This window comes from Labrus mixtus, chromosome 19, assembly GCF_963584025.1.
Source record: "Labrus mixtus chromosome 19, fLabMix1.1, whole genome shotgun sequence".
In the NCBI taxonomy this organism is placed as follows: domain Eukaryota; kingdom Metazoa; phylum Chordata; class Actinopteri; order Labriformes; family Labridae; genus Labrus; species Labrus mixtus.
The window spans coordinates 6,430,332-6,450,133 of NC_083630.1; the positions used below are offsets into that span (position 1 = coordinate 6,430,332).

A 19,802-nucleotide genomic window follows, 5' to 3' on the forward strand; every position below is an offset into this window, starting at 1 on the left:
TGGATATGTGTAGTAGAGATTGAAGGGTATCACTGCAGACAGTGAGTAAATACAGCAGGGGGATTGCGTGCTAAGGGGGGTTCATGCAGGTGGAGCAGATGTTTAGCAGCAACATGTTTTTTTATATTTCCTCAGTTTTTTTAGATGTAGTGACAGTGATGTTAATGTACAGTAACACTCATGCCAACAATGGACATAGAAGTGAGCAGAGCTGTGAAGGGTAGGGAGCACTGGCAGGCAGACAGACAGGTTAAAAAACTGGACGTGACTGTGTTGTTGTTACGCATGTTGTCAAACTGTTGTTGACTGTGCAGCACAAGAAAGAAACCGGCAGACTTCTGATGACCACAGATCTTTGTGTTTACTGCTGTTCTTGCTACATGCGTGTGTTTGAGAGCTGACACAAAGCACCTCAAAATATTGCGCAAAAATAAAAATGCAGTAAAATGTGCACAATTTGGTTGGCCCCTTTAAACTTATCAAAAAATAACCATGCCCCCACTATGTGTCTGCTTTTCCGGCCTCTTTTGTGTCCTGTTTTCTCACATTCTCCCTCCTCCCGTCTCTGTATCCTAAATTGGACTAGGAAACAGCCACTGTAAAAACCAGCACAGGTACAATTACTGTCAATTAAATTGTTTCTGTCTTATCAAGCAGCTCCTCTTCATAGTTAAGTGTCCAGTTAAGTAATGTGGTGGCCCACGCTCTCAATGAAAACTGTGAGCTTCATTGGACTGCTAGTGCCTCGTTTAAATTGGCCTTGAATTAGCCTGACTCTGTGCTCCGTATAGACCTACCGGCTGCTGCTTTGCAAATGTTTTAGTGGAATACCCACACAAATGTCTCCCTTCTCTTTTCAGCAAAGGGATGACTTATAGCATTAATTACATTGATCCATGCCAGCGTAATGAACCAATAATGTGTGCCTGCCATTGCCAAGAAAAGGCACAATGACATAATTAATGACTTACTGCTTCCCATGACAGCACAGCTCTTATCAGTTTACTACGGGCTATCATTCTGGGCATTATGAATCCTTATCAGACAACCTCGTAGTCCCTGCACATACCATTCACGTGCCTTTTAAAACATGCTGCACCGAGGCCAAGCCTTAATTCAACGCCTCAGTGACTTCAAGGTGCGGTTCATCTTTGGTGTGTTGATTTACCTCTGTAGCTACATGGGCAACGCACAGCGGGGGTAAAATTCTGTATAGGGTAGAAAAAGACTCATGCTGATATCCTCTGAAGTAGAATTTACTTCAAACAACATGAGACAATCTATTAAAATACTGTATTATTGAGGAAGCCTATTGTAAACCTCAAGCGTTACAATTAAATGAACATGGTCTAATCCACACTCTATTGATTTTTGAAGCTGCAGTGCAAATTTTCTTTTATGAGCTTCCTTATACCAATCTATTGAAACTCCAAATACAAGACACAGTAAATTATGGATAACCGTGGCTCCTCTCTGTACACATCTGAAGCAAATTTATTTAATTAACTCCGGCTTGCTAAGACAATCCCACCACTGCAGCACTGTATACAATTGCACCATCAGTTATCAAAGCTGCATCCCACAAGAATCAAAGCAAACCTAATGACCCTGAACTCTGAAAATCTGCTTCAAAAGCTGAACTCTGTGCTTTAAAGCACTTCTCGCTCCTTTCAAGTGAGTCAAACTGTTCAAGTCAAATGCAGGTCTGGAGTGGCATATTTACTGCTAGGATTCTGACCCAAATGGTAATGATAGCTATTAAAGCTCGGCTGTTTAATGACATCGAGGGAGCTATGAACGTAGCGTGACCGACTTGGGTGTTTTCATGTGGGTATGATACGGTAATGGGATTAACATGGCGTACCTAAACCAGCACTGAGATAAGCTCAATGAGGCCCTATTAAAAACACATTGCTGGCAACAATGGAGTTACTGGGGGAGAGGGTGAGAATGAATGTGTGCAACTGTGTGAGTCGGATTGAAAATTGGCCCAAACTGTTCTTCTGTAAAAGCTAGGAAACACAATACACAGTGTACTTCTTAACAACAGAAGGTAGTTTATACATTTTTCTCTGTAAAAACTTAATATTCTTTACTATGTGATTTTAGTCAGGTGAACCTGTTTGAAAACTGTGGGAATGAATAACAGTAAAGCCAATCCCAATTAGACACCAAATTTGTCTTGCTAGCCAGATGTGGCTGCATGTTTGATATATACAGTATATATAAACACTAGTCTTTGTTAGAAGCTGGCAGGCTCACATTATTGGATACCTCCTTGTATTGACAGTGAAGCTCGTTATTTGTTGTTTTCTTAATTTCAATCAAACGCCACACCTTGCCACAGAGAAAACAGTCCGACCAAAAATCAGGAGAATAAGCAGCAAGACCTTTCTGGGTTGATCCCAAGAGAATGAGAGAAAATAATAAAGCTGAACTTAAAACTTCTGTAACTTGGGTCTAAAAAAACTGACCAGACTGTGTAGTGGCCAGAGGAAAGAGGTAAACAACGATCTAGAGCTTTAACAGTGAACATGGATCCACAGCATGCGAGCACTGCATCTCAGAGTATCCTACTAGTTGATCAGGATGAAGACATTTACTACACATTGAGTAACAGGAGGGACTACTTTGCTGCTTGTGCTTACTTTATAGATAAAAAATCTTTAATTTGTTAAGCAAGATCTGTATGTGTTGAACAAAGAAAAAAATGCTACATATGGGGCCTAACTTGAGTCCTGGGTCTCCCTGTCCATCTATCTACTCTGTGTTGTTGGAGGGCCGATGTGGTAGAATAAGTTGTATCTGCTTTGTCACTTCCTTGCTGGCTCGCATAAACGCGCCTAGGTCTGTTTAGGGTGGCATTGCTGTTATAGTTGTGGTGGTCAATAAGTGCCATGTGGTGGGTTATGTGACAGATCAGAAGGGTATTAACAGATAATAGGGAGGAGGGTGTTTTCTCTGAGCAATTATCCTTTCCATATGGGCACAACGTGTTTTATTTCAAACGATTCCCTTAAACAACCTCTTATGCCTACATGTTAAGCCTACACAGCACCTGTAAGTGATTATTTTAACGAGGGTTGGTCTCTCTATCGCTATATCTATCTTCCCCCCTTTCTCTCTCAAAGGGTTGGCCTAGACGTGCTGTCTGGCAAAGCAAGATCAAAATCAGGATTTTGACATGATATATCTTTAGAAAGCGTAATTTTGTAAATATTCAAATGAGTTCTAATCAATAAAAATGTAGTTTTTCAGATTTTCACTGTATTAGAGTTTTGTCTTCTATTGAATAAAGGCAATTTGTCTGCATGTATTGACACAAATAAAAGCCTGAACTATAAATTGAAGTTTTATGGTACGTCTTGCGCTGGGTAAACAAGCATAAAATAACATAAATGCATGCTGTGTGACTCATTGACATAATTAGGTAAACTGATGCAGATTAAGCACCCAATAAAAAAAACTTTCAAGTCCTCATAGAAGTTCAAAATATCTCTATTATGAAGTTTATCTTAAATCTATAGTTTCTAGAGGGGAAAGGGCTCCCACTGCTTTTGTTTTTAAGGCTAGAAGAGCATGCCTTGATCTTCTGTGATGTTATTAGAAAAAAAAGCATTTACCTTTTACATTTAGTTTCATGGGTGTTAAGATGTAGAAGGCAAAACACACAGTAAACAAAGTGAACAAACACAAAAATGCTAAAGGAAACTGAAAATAGAACTCCTGTAGCCTTACCGGTGTTGTTGCGATAAGGGCCTGTGTCGGGCCCCTGGCTTTGGCTGAGACTCCTCATGGGGCCCTTGTTGTGGTAGACACGTTCTTCATAGATGGGATCTATGTGGTGCTCTGGGGATCCCAAGGGCCGAAGGGGCTCTTGACTGTGCTGACTACTGTAGGAGCCACGAGAGCCTGGAGAAAAGAGAGAAAAAAATAAAAAGATGAAAGGAGGATGAGCGTGAGAGGATGGAAGAGACAGGACTAAATAAGAAGGAGGCAAATGAGAGACAGGGTCAAATACATGAGCTAATGAGAATGGGACAGCAGAATTGATCAGACAGAATTTAAAAGGGTAAGGACAATAAGGGAAATTATTAGAGGGGAGCCACAGGTTGGTGTGGACACAAAGGTGAATGGGTGAAGTACATATGATAGGAACCAAAGAAGAGGAGGAGGAGGAGGAGGAGGAGAGTGAAGCAAGATAGCTTCAATGACCCGAGAGAGAGAGAGAGGATTAAGAAATACATACGGACAAATGGATGTGGAAGAAGATTGATGGAGATGCAAGAGGGAAATGGGACAGGTGTGGAGATTATAGGTGAAAGGCAGTACTCAAGATTATTAGAAGAAAGATAGGAAAGAAACACAGAACCAGGTCATCAAAAAGCAGGCCTATATGACAACATGGGCCTTCATGTAGAAAGTTACAGAGTGTCAAGTGACAGATAGAACACTTTTTATATCGTGGACTGTTAATGGGGAGGGTTTTTGCATTACTTGTATGTGTTGAGAGACATTCAAAGCAGAACATGAGATAGGGAGAAATGGGAAGAGATTGAGAGAGACGGAGACAAAAAAAATAGCGAGAGTGAAGGGTGCCTCTGTATTTCATTTTTTTAATCTCCATGGGACACATTGCCAGTCGTCAGCTATAAAATAATGAGATGTAGTGTCCCCCCTCTTGCTCCCTGTTTGGCAGGAATCCCAGACACAGGGCAAGGGAGACATTGACAGCAGGCATTTGTTCATATAACAGAAGAACAAATGTCAGGTCTTCCTCTGAAAACACAGAGAGCAAAATTACATTCAGAATAAACTGAAGAAAAGGAGGAGGTTCAGCAGTGACACGGCGGAAGATAAAAGGAAAAAAAATTGCAATGCTCATGTATGCACACACACACATTTCGAAAGCTATGAGCGAGTGAGAGGAAACAGGAGACGGTCTAGTGGAGCTAACTTTGTATCGTATCACATTAGCTCCTAGTCGATGACAAGTTGCGTGGCTTTGATTTTCCAGTGCATAAAGGGGGGCAATTGTAGTGCTGCAAGGCTATGAATGAAACCTTCGAGTGAATCCACCATCAACTGAACACAGTCAAAACTCCTGAACCTTTCAGATCATATCAGAAATCAATGCATGTGAGGCACTGAACCATCCTGGTTGGATCACGTGCACACAGTCGTGTGGTTCTGTGTTGGTTTGGAGTTTGTTGCAGCTTAGCATTGCTGTGCCAACTTAAGCCAAACCAGTCAATGAGAATTTCTAATGCGGATAGTAGTGAATTCTGAAAGAAACACACAGTGGGTGTCTGTTATCATCAACCTCCTCTATCAAACTATGTATTTGTTAGAAATGGGGATGAACAAGAGCCAGTCTGCACTCTCTCTACTATGCTTTTGCACATTGATAAGGCAGTGGTTTTGCCTTATTATGCCTGTCTTGAGCATGTCAGTGGAAAAGAGGTTATGACACATGATGCAACTGTGTCCTCCTTTTGCCAGCATGGGTAACTGGCTGGCCTGTTTACCTGCTTCGCAGCAGTCACACTCTGCTAGCCAACAGTAGCCAGAGAGTAAATTCTGAAAATATCAGAAATCAATGAGGAGAGTTCACATTTTGGAAACTTAATTACTAGACTGGAATAAGATTAATTTAAGGACAGGTGGATGGAGAGAAAAGGAGCGAGGAAAGCAACAAATTTGGTCAGAATATGCATGAAGGGGTGCTAATTAGAGTTATGGACACACCCATTAAAGGCATGACTCATCGCAGCTCCTTCTGCCTTCATCCCTTTCATCTTTGAAGTCTTGGTGAGTTGGTTTTATTTCTTTATTCATTTTATTTCTTGCCTCACATGGGCCCACTTGTGTAAGAACTGACCTCTTTTTTTCAAAGGGAGAAGGAACTTAAGAGGAGAAGATAGAATGATGCAGAGAGAGAGAGAGAGAGAGAAAAATGCCCTCCCATCATGTTTCAATCTGTATAATATGTTAAGAGGAAAAAGAAAAAACAAAGTCTTCTGGTCCCTAAATGCCTCAGTCCTCTTTGTGTAGTTAAACACAAAGCAAACTGAATATCAACCACATCAACAGTAAAAAAAACAGAGTGAATTCTCTGCTTTTTTTGTCTGTTATTGGCAGTACCTCCTGTAATTCTATCAGGGAAGGCTAGTATACTGTAAGGGTGGTTTCAAACTAGGGACCCAAAGCCCGGTACATTTGATCAGTGTGAACACAAATGTACTATACTCATACTGTACTTGGGTACTGTGTACTCGAGTATAGTCCCCTAGAGATGTGAACGCATCTGTGCTTAAACAAGGAAGTGGACTGCTATATGACTTAATTCTAAACGGCTCATGTCGCTTCAACCTGTTGCCACATTGATGATGATTAATGATCAATGTAGCAACAGGTTGAAAGGACTGGTCAATAAAACATACTCACTCTTGCTGTAAAGCTACTAAACGAGGCCACTTGTTTTTATCAATATGAGTCTTTTTAATCTTTTCAAACATTTCACTAATGCTAAATAGTCAACCTGTGGTATGAAGGCTGAAAAGAGGCAGTTCTGCTTTTGCACGATGCTCATTCTGTGTAGCTACAGGCATAGAAAAGAGCTAAATGGTAAATGGACTGTACTTATAAAGCGTTTGTTTCTAGTTTTCTGACCACTCAAAGTGCTTTTACCCATTCATACACATTCACACACCGATGCTAATGCCAGCAGTATCAATTTGAGGTTCAGTGTCTTGCCCAAGGACACTTTGACTTGTGGGCTGCAGGATCTGGGGATTGAACCCCCCACCCTAATGGTTTAGAGACAATGACTCTACTTCTGAGCCACTGCCGCCCCGAAGGTGAGAATAAAAAACTAAAAGTAGTTGCAGAAGAAGAAGAAGAAGAAGAAAAAGATCTGGATGTGGATTTTCAAAATCCTTAAAACCCTTGAAAAAATACCTCAGACAAATAACAAAAGAATGTGTCTGTACTTTCATGAAGAGCAGTTAAGCTGCTTCTCATGCTCTGAAGCACAGGGCACACATTTGAGTAAAGCCAAATGAAAGAAGAAGGCTATCTCAAAGTACTTTTAGGCTGAATGGCACTTGTAATACAAGCCTTGAGAATTTAAAGTTCTTGAAACAGTGGGTTATCTGCAGTATTTAATTAAAACAGGAACAAACAGCCAACCTCATATAACATTTTACACAACTATGGACCACAGTTTCCACCACACATTTAATTTTCCTGCTTGACATTCAGCCAACTCAATTTTGTATAGTCAAGAGAGAAAGCTATTAACCAGTCAATGCAACAGTAGAAGGAAATAAAAGTCTCAGTAAGCCTTAATGCTGCCTGCACTAAGACCAGTGTCATCCTAATACATTCAGCCACCAGACACATATAAGATCTTATTGGAAGACACAATAAGAATCAGAACCATTTTCAATCCTCTTAAAGCAGGTTTCTGTTTGGTAGTCATCACAGCCCTGCCTATAATTCACAAATGCAATCACTGAACAGCTAGTGCATTCATTAAGAAGTTATTCTCTCTAAGGGGAAGACACAAAGATGCTCTGACACTGCTCGTCAAGTGCTGTGATAAAGACAAGATAACCCAAACATGAAAACCACCAACACAGTGATGTGATTAATCAAATATTTGCTTATTCAACCAGTGGAAATGTGAGACTTGACATTACTTTGGAAGGCAGCCTCTTGCCTTGTAATGTAACATGCCAACCCACATTTTAGCACATATGCTCCATTGACACATGATGCTGGAACAAAACCATCACAAAATACTTGGATATATGAATATTTTAAGAGATCACATTTCTTCCCACAGTACAGCTGATGTAAGAACAGAATAATCAGAAGGAAATAGGGCCAGGTTAAATGACTATGATGGAGATGCACAGTAGTTAGGTCGATGTTTATGTGTGTGTGAATGACAGGCTGCAGGAGTGTGTGAAATCCCACCTGCTAGACTGCCAGGCCTCTGCAGCGTAGCTGTAGCGTAGAGCTCGTGGGAGATCTTGTACTGGTCTGAAGCGTGGTGAGCTGCCAGCCGTTTGGGAGACAGTGTGGCATAGCTCCCTATGCCTGAACTCATCTGCAAAGACAAGTTTTGTTTTTTTCTTTTGAATCTTGAAAATAAGCTCAGAGGATGAACATGGTGAAAGCTGTCGGAGCTGTTGTGTTATGATTCATGTAGTTCAGATGAGAGTTTGTACCTGCATTCTTTGAACGACTTTTTTCCTGAGGGTCTTTTGTAAAATGGACTGTAAATTGAAATACATTTAAAGTGGTGCTATGTTGGCATGTCAAACCACTTAATATAGAAAATATGTAATTTCTGCTGAAAACACCAATGTGAAAAAATCCTTCTCATTATGTTTCCATCTGAGATATTGGATAAGATCAAACTAATGTATCAAAGAAACCAGGGCTTAGAAGAGCTGATATTGACAAATATAACACATTTGATTAAGTAAATCTGAGTTTTATAGATTTTCTTACAGATATGACTCAACATGTTATTGCTCTGGAGCTTCTTTCATTATTAACGATCTGATAAAGTGGACAAGAATATAAGCCCCCCTGTAACACCCAGCCGCTAGGTATCAATCAATAGTATGACCTCATTCAATTGAACGGTAGATCAGTTAATTACAGCTCTGTTCAAAAACTCAAATGATGGAAATTACCACAGAAGTAACTATTTTAAATTTTTTTTTTTTTTTTCACTGTATGATACATGTATGATATGATATATTGCTCTGTAATAAAAACAGTATTTCAGTGTGAAACTTTATGATGAATAGACATTGGGTTTGGTAAACAAGGTCAGGATTGTATTGAGAGTGAGCCAGACAAACCTGACAAGACAAATGGAATTTTTTTGGTCTGACAATCTCTTCAGCTATAAAACAATAAGGTTATGCTGCACAAATGTTGAAGATTGATATGTTTCCAAGTGTATTATGTGTTACTCCTGTAGTCTTTTTTTAAACGAGTTTAATTAGACTTTGAGGAGCAGTGTTGAAGATTGTACTTCCATAAGTAATGTTCCAGCTTCCTTAGTTTCATGTATGACGTTCTTTTTTGGCCAATAGCATTTGAATACAATTTGAATTGCCATACATTGAACACATAAATACATTTTATTCAACAGGTGTCCACATTCTGAGACTCTTTACCTGGTGAAGAGGAGACAGTGATGAGCTGGCCCCTCCCCCTGCTGCTGTGGAGTTGGGTGGAGATGCTACCCTCAAGGGAGACCCACCCCCTCCTGCAGTTGTCACAGCAACTGTAGTGCTGCAAGAAAAATGGAAAAGAAATATAGTTTTGTCTGAAAGATATTTTTGTCAGCATATTCATTCTAAAACAGCAAAGATAGAAGACAATGAACCACCAAGGCAATGTTTCCCTTCCATTAAATAAAATCCATTGATGTTAATCATTATTTATTTTTCACTTCTTTCTTTCAAAAACCTACCTGTGAAAATAATGTGTGAAATACAGTGGGCCTGATTCACTAAGAATGCATTGTGGACGCTAATAGCTCGAAAAATTGCCCTCATTTGCTCCGGCTATCTGCTCATTCTCAAGGTCTAATTCCCTAAGCATATAGCGCTAATGATATTCAGGCCCAAACAAAGCCGAAACGCTGTCCTGCTCTGCTCCGTAGAGTATGCTCTTGTTTTGTGTCTGATGGTGGAGAAAGCCGTCTGCACAAGTAGAGGTGCACCTATGCTGACGGAGCAGTTTTGTCCACATAAAGATAACGAGCTAGGAGGGGGGGGTTAAGGGTTTATTATGATGCCAGACTTGAAAACGGTAAAATTCACTGTTCCCCCTGATTAGAGCAAGAAAAAGCACCTCAGAAGAAAAAAAAAAGCGTAATAAGGAATGCATTTAACCCCATGCGTATGTTGTGAATTACACGGTATCTTTTTGATTAAGTTGCCCAAGTTTAGCGAGTGTAAAGGCATCACAATCCTTTTGTGAATCATCAAAATCAATACCAATGTCATGTCACTGCAGCTCTTACCTGTATGACTTGGCAAGTCGATTAGCAGGAGATTGTTTGCTGGGAGAGGAGGAGGAGGAGGGCAGGCGTTGAGTAGTAGAGTACCCTGGTGTGTCGGATGCTGATCCCAGGCGTTGGAGTTTACTGGGGGAACCAGATCCGGAGCCTCCCCCTCCTCCAGACAGGGGGGAACTGACACGTTGGGCGGGTAAGGTGGAGCTGGAGTAATAGATACCTGGAGAACAAGGAAAGGGAGAGTAAAACTCAATAAACACAGAAAGTAAAAGACTGAGCTAGAGTGTAGTGAGGCTGACATCAATGACTTGAAAAACCATCTACAGGGATGTCATTTAGAGGCAAAAGCCTGACATTTAACAACAGAATGAGAAGTAAATATGTTAAATAGACCGTTTTGTTTTGTGCCAGGACTGGGTAAGTATAAATGTGTTAAACAAAAAGTCAGAAAGCCTGTTTAACATAACAGTAAATCAGATGGAAAAGAACTATTATTCTAGTATGTTTATCCAGCCCTTAGCCATATCTCAGTGAATCAATATTCAATGTGTACTTAACATTTTGGAAGAAGAGTACAATCTTTATTTGCGGATTATAGAAAGTAATGACCTCTATGAATGCCTCAGTTTTTAATTCATTAATTTGCATATACTAAACAATTTAGTATGTTAGAGTTTTCACCAAAACACAAGAGGGCCCCTTGAATGCAACCATGAGTCACTCTCCGCAGTGAAATATGTAATCAGGAGTCGAGATAATCATGCCTTTTTAAGTCTCTGGTTGGGGTGCTGAAAGGGGTTTTGGTGTGAACCTTCAATACTTGGGGGGGAAAACTGAAGAACATTTCCTTTACAAAAGCTTCACCCCAGCCACTCCATACAGTAATAACTAAGTCTGACTAAGGATACTAGTCTGGCATCAGATCAGGCTGCTTCCTGGACAGCTTCCTTTGGGCATATAAAGTTGTTTACTTTGGAGTAAACTTTGTTAAGGAAAGCCTTGGGATCCCCCAACAGGAGCTAGAAGAGGTTGCTGGGAACAGGATGTCTGGACTTCATAGTTTAGTGACAGAGATTTAGATGGATGGGTGAATATATTTTAATATAACTTATCTAAGTTAATAAATACACTTTGGAGAGATGGATAAGTCAACTAAAAAAAACGTTTTTTAAAAAGGCCTTAAAACCAAGTTGGATACAGAAAACAGTTATTGTACTATACTGCACATGTATCAGACCAAAGAGGCTCAAAAGACAGGAGGAAATAAAGCTTGTTGTATATTAAAGCAATACAACATATGAGAAAACTATAGATACCACAGGCCATGAGAACATGCTTCTAGTTACAAGGTTTTTATTCCAATTCTCATGCCTGTCCATCAGTGTCTGCAAATGTCTTCTCTGCCTATCTGCAGCGTTTCATGCTATGTCAGACCAACTTATCTTAAAACAACTGCATGCAGAGAAACAGAGAAGAGTAAAGAGGAGAAGGGGAGGTGGATTCTTACCTGACCCTGCTCCAGTTTGTGATTGTTGCTGCTGGGCTGCACGGCTGGATGTCACCTGAGGGTGTATAGGGGAGAACACAGAGCAAGTGAGGGAAGAAGAGCCATGACAAAATAGGGAGGATGAATAGCTGGGGTGAGTATGAGGAGGAGGGAAAAGGTTGGGAGGAGGTAAAGGGGGATGCTGAGTTTAAAATTCTGGGTAGAAAGGGTAATAATGATTTGTGGCCCCAAAAACGTATATGCACAATGAGCTCAGTCAAGCCTTTGAGGAGTCCCCAATGAACCCAGAGGAGCCATTAATGAAATCCCCACTAGAACAGAGGGGTGACTTAAACAGACTCATCGAAGCAGACCATGAAGTCCTAGTAGCCTAGCTGACTGAAATAATTTCATGTAAAGCCTTTTTCGCACCACCTACTCAAAGTAGAAGCCAGGATTACACTGCCAGTTGTTTTTTTTTTTATCTTAATGTGTATCAACTTTTGACACATAAACCCTAATAAAACTGAGAACTTGGAATCACTGAGTCTAATCAGAGTAAGACAAAGTACCTTGCTTTAAACTTAATTATAGAGATATAGTTAAATTAATGTAATTACATTCCTGCAATGTCATCAGACATCAATGCCACCAATTTAAATTTGCAGCCAAACTACATTAAAAGGAAGTCATTTAAAATAAATTGATATTTTTGATCACTCACTAACCTGCTACCTGCTGCTTTACCTGCAATTAATTAAATTCAGACATGAAGTCAAGTGACAGTTTATCAGTTAAAGTTAGAGCATACATGCTGGTTGATCCTAATACATTCACCTTAGTCTCCAGAGACAGTAGGTGGGAGCATATGCTGCTGCTTCATTGAGCCTTCTATAGCCGTATGCTTAAGGCTGTAAAGGTGATTCAAATACATTATTACCAGCCTGACATGGCTTCAGTTGTACAAGGTCACATTATGCAAGCACACAGTCACTGAGTCACCTTGGAGTGTTGTCATCACTACCTATACAGTTCTTATTCAGGACCTCAGAGACTCCAACCTTGTTTTATAGCACTCCAAATTTTATAACGCAGCAACAGAGAGGAGAGCAAACAAAACACATTTTGCTTGCTTCATTAAGGGTTCAAATAAAAGGTTTGGAAAATCAACATTGCGAGAGAGTCATGAAATGTATTTGTAGGTCATATGTCTGACTCTGTTTCTGTGAAATTGTATATTAAGGTACAGACACACTTGACTAAGTATACACTTATGTAAGAAAACACAATGTAAATGACTGCAAACATTTCCTCATCCAGTAAGCAGAGTCTCAAAACATGCAAACACACCCACACAAATATCTACAATCTGGAGCTATGTTAGAAGACTACACTGGTATACAGCAGTTCCAGGTGTGAATATTTTGAAGCTGTATGATTGCACAGAAACACTGGTGAAGTATGCCTGCTCAGAAAAACTCTCTTTGCATATCTTAAGCAACTCACACAGGCCCACATTCTCTCCTTATGTTCTCAATGGCAATCTCTCTATATAGAGTACATCAAGATTAGTAGATTTCTACTTAGTTTTAAGTCAATAACTGCCTGCTGCAGACACCAGGCACTTGATTTCAGCGTTTGGTTTACATAAGGGCTGAGCGGATTTGTTATCTGACTTCTATTTCATGGAGGCAGAAAGGTAGAGTAACAGAGTAAAGACGACACGTCAAAGCACTGACAGTATGGAGAACCTGTGAAATAAGAAACAGGCAAATAAGCTTTTAGTTATTTAGCTTTCATGTGTATGTTCTTGACTCTATCATTCAGCTACTTTGTGCCTAAGTTCCTGTGTGAATGTGGAAGTGCTTATGAAAGGGTAGAGTCTACCATTCAAGCTTGAGTTGCTAGATCTACCTTGATCTCAACACAACAGAAGTAAATGTTGAAGGAAGATGTATCTTAACTTGGCAGTCCTGTTGGGTTGAATTTTATTCTCTAAACAAATGCCACATATACTGCTGCAATTACTGCTACAGTCATAACCTGTGGCCCTGAAGCTAGTGATAAACATTTGTTACTTATTGCATTTCTATATTATTGCATTATATTTTTACATTTTTAAATTGTACATTATATATATATATATTTGTAATAGCTTCTTATATTTTATTATTTAAGTTCTTGCTATTTTTGCTTTATTTCCTTTGTTAACTGTTTTTGCACCAAGACAAACTCCTTGTATGTGTAAAAGTACTTGGCAATAAAACCTGATTCTGATCCAACTTCAATTCTGTCTTCTTTTTCTATTACATAAAAGCTTTCCCAATTTTGTTGTAATGACCTAACAGTTGCACATTTCATTTTAATAGACAGAAATACATTTTTTATTTACTTTACTGTATTTTTGTAAGTGGGTGGTTTAGATCAATGGCAAAATGTACAAAGTGCAGGACAGTCACAGCAGAGATTCAGGTTAAGTTAGAACTTAAATCTGCAGCTAAATTAAAGTAATCTAACCACTTTAGTTGAGTTCATTTAAAGTTCATTGTCTTGGTTAGATTTCAGTTTAAAAAAAAAAGTCACATGTCACATCTGAACTGTTCTGTATTAAATATAAAAATTGTAAATGCATTAACAGTTAATATATTACTAGTAGATAGTATATTGACAGAATGCTTCATTTGGTGTGAAAACCAATAAGTCATCAAGAAGGATGTTACTATGTTCAATAGAAACTTTTTTTTGAATCATCAGGAACATGCTATGACAATTTGTAAGTTTCTTGAAAGAATTTCTGGAAGACAGGGCTGTCCATGTTATCGATTACACAAGCACATTTAACGGTCCCTTATGACACAGACATGCAGGTTAGAGAAATGATAAAGGCTTGAATCTGGTTATTTCATCCCGGCTTAGCTTAATTAAAGGCTTTATATGTGATTTTTCACACTTAAATATAATAGAAATCAAGTATATCCTCTGAAAATAACTCTGTGAGTAATGACTGTCTACAATGGGTGTAACACCCGAGTCCCACTGTCTGTGATGTTTTCAGAGTTTTCAGAGTCCTATCTTCAGTTTGTTTACATCGTCGGGACGGCGGCTGACTCCTCCCCTCACGTATAAAAGTTGTTTAATTGAGGGACTAGAGAAAAGAAGAATAACATACTGTACTCACTGCTTAACTGTGTTTCTAGATCACGCTCATTTCGGGTAAATTAACATGCAGTGTGAAGATACGAGCATAATAAAGATCGCTAGCATTAGCATGCTAACACAACAATGCACTGCGAGTTGTTTTGGTTTCATGCTGGTGCTCAAGGGCGACATTTGCTGGATCAAAAAATCGCATATAAAGACTTTAATGAACCGCAAAAGATCAAGGTGAATGTCAACACTGATGCTGCACCTACTCTTGGTAACTTTAACTGTATTATGTCCTATGTTGGAGATTAGTCGTTCTTTTTACCAAAATTGTATTGTTTATATCTGTATTTGTTGTTTTTGTTTTGTTTTGTTTCTATACTTATGAACGCATGTTAATGGATTACATTTAATTCTATGTCGCCAAAGAAAATCTGGCAAAGGGACAGCTGAAGAAAATTAGCCTTTGTGTCAATTTAGGTACATTTACATCCGTCTGAACGTACACTGTCCCTTTTCAAATAAATAAATAAATGGCGGTTCCAGAAAGCCATATAAAATATACATAAAAGAATCAGCTTTTTTATAAATAGGACCACTGATTACTTTGATATCATGTTTTAAGTAGCAGTGTGAAATAAATCCAAGCTATCCAAACCTATTGTAAATGCACATGTAATGTTTAATGAATGTAATGTGATCTGCTAGCTTGAGATCACAAAGAAAGTGTTAATAGAGATTTGATTATTAACAGTTTCTATGAGCCTCTATCCAGAACAGAGTGCACCATAAATCTCCACCATAAGTCCCCTGAGTTAGTTTAGTAGGTTACTGAGCCAAGTGAGAGATCTTAGACTGATGAGGTGCCCGACACAGTACAGAGCTGAGTTTTTAATGCATCAGATTACTCTACTGGGTTAAACACTGCAGATGTTCTACTGATCGAGATTTAAAATGAAAAACAAATGGACTTTAGACTTATGAAGAGGCGAGTAGATAAATGAAAAGATAAACAGATAGATAGGTGATTCACCAGGTACAAAAAGTGAACATTATAGATAGTGTTTTGCTTCATTAACTAATGGATAGAAAGTCTGCACACTGTATGATAGAAAGGACTTTCTCAGTCCCATTCTATGTCTTGTAGCAGTGCTGCTCTTTTCCTCCTCCAGAAAAACACTGGGATGTTTGAGGTGCCATGTATCCATGCATTATTAAAGTAGGGCCTCTCAGGGTTATAAATACCCTACAGAGGAGCAGCAACATGCTGGACCTTTCACTCTCTTTCACACTCTTCCTGAAACAGGCACTTGTACAACTCAACAAATGCACCGGTGCACATAAAATGGTTTAGGGGTGCATTATAAACACCCCCATGTGCAAATGCATGTGCACATGCCTGCAAGTGCTTCAGCCAAAACCTGCATGTACTGCACACGCATGCACACTGTACCTGCTTGCCTATCTAGCTGCACTGGATTGTGTAGAGCTATTCATGAGCAACAAACCCTGCTGACAACACTGGCCCCATTACACTGACAAGCCAAAAACATCAGAGAGGAGGACACACACACACACACACATGCACACACAGAACATACCCACACTCATGCTCACATAGACAGAGATGGTGAGCAGAGAGGACAGGGTACGAAGAAGGGGTGTGGGGTGGAGGGGAAGACAGCGCAATGGTAGAGAAGAGGACAACAATTACTATATACAGACAGAAAAAAACTCCCTTTGCCATATCTGTCCATCCATGTATACCGCAGTCTGTCTGTTTTTCTATTTTTCTGTCCTTGCCACCTGCATTTCTTATTTATTAAGCAATGGAATGGGAGCCTTCTTTAATCCGGGCTCTGAAATTTGTTTTTGAGAATATCGGGGGGGAAATGAATGAATGTGTTTACAAAGACCGATTTCAGACCTCATTCACCTTTCTCTTTCGAAAGACACATGAGAAAAGCAAGCACACACACACACACACACACACACACACACACACACAGAAGAGAAATTAAAAAGCACAAACCAAAGTCCTTTCAGGTCATGGAAAGAGTACTCAAAATGTGAGCAGGAACTTGCAAAGAAAAATCAAAGATATCCTAAAATAGTCTCGATCTCATTTATCTGATGTACAATTATTGACTTAAAATATTTGCCATAACTTTTTATCCATAGCTATCCATCACAAAGGGAACATTTTCCCCATACACCAGCAATATCTCTTCATGGAGCAGTGCAGCTGCTCAGTGATGTGTGGGTTTCTATCTGAAAGTAAATGTGTGTGTCGGCGTGTGTGTATTACCATTGAAATTAAAGGATGTGAAAATTGGAAATAATTTGCTCCTGTAGACAGGAAAGTAATTTGGTGGATTTTCCTTTTCATCAGCAAACCGCTGGGATGAATATGTGACTTTGTGTGTACCTTCATTTTCCAAGTCCTTAAAAATAAGACACTCGCTGAGATCTCTCTGTGTGCACCTAATCACCGCCTTATTTTGGTTATTGAGCGCCAACTTATCATTAACTTTGAGGAATTTGTCTAATCCTGCCTCTCACATCCTCCAAATTATATAGAAACTGCAATGGATTGCTTGAAGATCCACTTGAGGTGGCTTGATTAAAGCAATTCAGCAAGGCTACTTAGACACAAGTCTGCCTTAAAATGTGCTTTTTAATTTGATGAACAAGATTCATCTGCTCTTAGACTGAGCCAGGGCAGTGTGAGTTACAGTTTCATGTCGACAGATTTGATATTCAAGATGCATCTAAAAAGGGGGATAGAGGAAAAGGCGAGCGATGTTCCCTGAGTCTGTGATGGTGAAACGAGGGGAAGAGAAACTGAAAACCAGAATATTCAATATACCTTTACATTCCTCTCATTCTCTAATGTGTAAATTCCTTAAATAAGTATGATGCAGTTGTACATATAGACTGAAGAGAACACTTTTCAGTTCAGTCTCCTGATTAGTCAAACTCCACTGATGTTGATCATTTTTCTGGCCATCAGCCTGCTGGAGAAGTTTCAATAACAAACACTTAAAGTTAAAGAAATGTGCTCCTACAGTCTTTACCGCGATCGTCAACACTTCCTTTCTAATCAACATCTGTGAGCAGCAGTGTTTCCTACCTGGTTGTAGCTGTGCACGGCTCCTCCAACCTGCCCGCTGCGCTGAGGAGTTGCTGCGGAGATGCTGTCGCTAAGGGCGAGGGTCTGGTTGCTATGGTAGCTGGCAGAGTACTGGAGCGAAGCCTCAGGGGTGGAGTTGAGCTGCAAGGAACTCTGGGAAAGAAGAGCCGGTCCTACCGATAGAGGAGACAGGATTGGTGTGTTGTTTGGTGGGAGGTGGGGGTTGAGTTAAGTTTTTTTGCGTGTGTTTGTGCGCATGTGTGTGTGTGCATGCATATACAGGGAAAGTGAGGAGTGAGAGAGAGAGAGATTAAGAGTGAGAAAGAGAGGGGGCGTGAAGGGGAAAGATTGAGAGGCGAAGAGTGAAATGGGGAAAGAGAGAGAGAGAGAGAGAGAGCAGCAATTTAGAGCAGATAGTGCAGCAGTGCAGCTCTCCGTGAGTTAGAGATGGCATACATAATTTATTAGCAGAGGGAAAGAGAAACAGAGGAACAGAGAGAATGGGAATAGGAGGAGGAGGAGCAGGGAGATGAAGAGGATGGTAGGAGGAGGGCAGAATAGAAGAAAGTTGTAATAGATGGAACACCTAATGACTGGATTTGTTACCTCCCTGAACGTGTTCATTTTTTACCTTGTACTCTCCACTTATGGAAAAGTTGACTTGACCCCTTATGTAAGGATCGATACTACTTTGAAATGAGGATTAAACATTGTTTTATTTCTGCTGCTATTTAGTAAGCTTTGCACGATTGGTGTGATGTAGCTGCATATACCCCAATGGCTCAATTCACCATCTGTATACATCAACAGCCTATAAACTGTTGTAGTGTTAAGACAAAAGACTAAATGAAAAAAAATATGCTTCACTAAACGAGTATAGCTGTTACAACACATGAAACATAAAAACATGCCAACTAGGGATATGCAATGACCGCAAATTTCATCTTTATCTCGATATGAGCATTCACAATAATCATAATGCAATAAACAAAAACATTATAACATAAAGAATCAATGCTTTCTCACTCAGCAGCATGCACCATTTTTAATTGACGGAGGCCTGAGTATAATGGCCATGCACCTTATGTGGAAGTCAGACGACGTTCAAGTTAGCTCTCTGCTACCCTTAGGTAATTTCATGTCTATCAAGTGGTGAAAAGAAATTATTCTGGGGCTTAATTTTGGATTGATGTAGAAATACAGCTATTGTATAAAACATTAAGAACAGCAGATAGAAATAAAACCTGTCAGTTATAACTCATATGCACTGTTACATTTTGATGAATTTATCTCATTTCGTATGTTTTTGCACAAAGGTTTTTTTTATTATTCTATTTTGTGCTGGCCCACCACATTACAAAGGCACTGTTGCTGCATAAAATTACAATCCCTTCGCTCTGATATCGATTTGGAATAAGTACATTTTAAAACTGTTTTTTTTTTAGACAGCCTCTCTAAACTGTGAATGGGGCTATGAGGTGAACCAAAACAAGTTCTTATAAACCACTCATTAGTCTGAGTGGTTCTATAGGTGATTGAAGAGCAGTTAGGTCTGTGACCTGTTCATTCTGCTATGCATTCATATTTCATTAGGTTGCTATTTTTACTCTCGCTTTATTTTAAATATTTAACCTGAGTAGTAATAGTTGAATATGAAAATACATAATAAATGTTATTTTTTCATACTTTCTCCATTTCTAAATATCATGAATATGTACTTTAAATATCTACAATAACTGTCACCCCCAGAGCAAACAGCCATGTTAGTTTCTTTTTTCACCTCAAAATAACAAAGCTCAGTTCTTATTCCTCTCCCATATCTATTCCACTGCTCTCTCTCTCTCCTCCCCCAGAATCCCGTCTCCCTGTGAGTCTGTGCGCTGTGAACCAGGATCAACTCCTCTGCTTCTTGCCTTCACAAAAGACTTGTCTTCTCTCATCTCGATTCATCCCTTACTTTTTATGAATTATTAAACAGCACTTTGTGT

General features: G+C 39.4%; 1 protein-coding gene across 3 annotated transcripts in view; it reads right to left on the reverse strand.

The window, feature by feature from the left end:
* Positions 1 to 19,802, reverse strand: part of ctnnd2a (catenin (cadherin-associated protein), delta 2a) — a 239,975-nt gene that overhangs the window by 106,058 nt on the left and 114,115 nt on the right. For all 3 annotated transcript variants that reach the window (XM_061063955.1, XM_061063953.1, XM_061063954.1), the window contains exons 6-11: positions 17,815 to 17,987; positions 11,559 to 11,613; positions 10,058 to 10,271; positions 9,204 to 9,321; positions 7,984 to 8,116; positions 3,739 to 3,912 (exon numbers count right to left, since the gene is read on the reverse strand). In XM_061063955.1, coding sequence (XP_060919938.1) covers positions 3,739 to 3,912; positions 7,984 to 8,116; positions 9,204 to 9,321; positions 10,058 to 10,271; positions 11,559 to 11,613; positions 17,815 to 17,987 — 867 coding nt within the window. The remainder of the gene's footprint in view (positions 1 to 3,738; positions 3,913 to 7,983; positions 8,117 to 9,203; positions 9,322 to 10,057; positions 10,272 to 11,558; positions 11,614 to 17,814; positions 17,988 to 19,802) is intronic.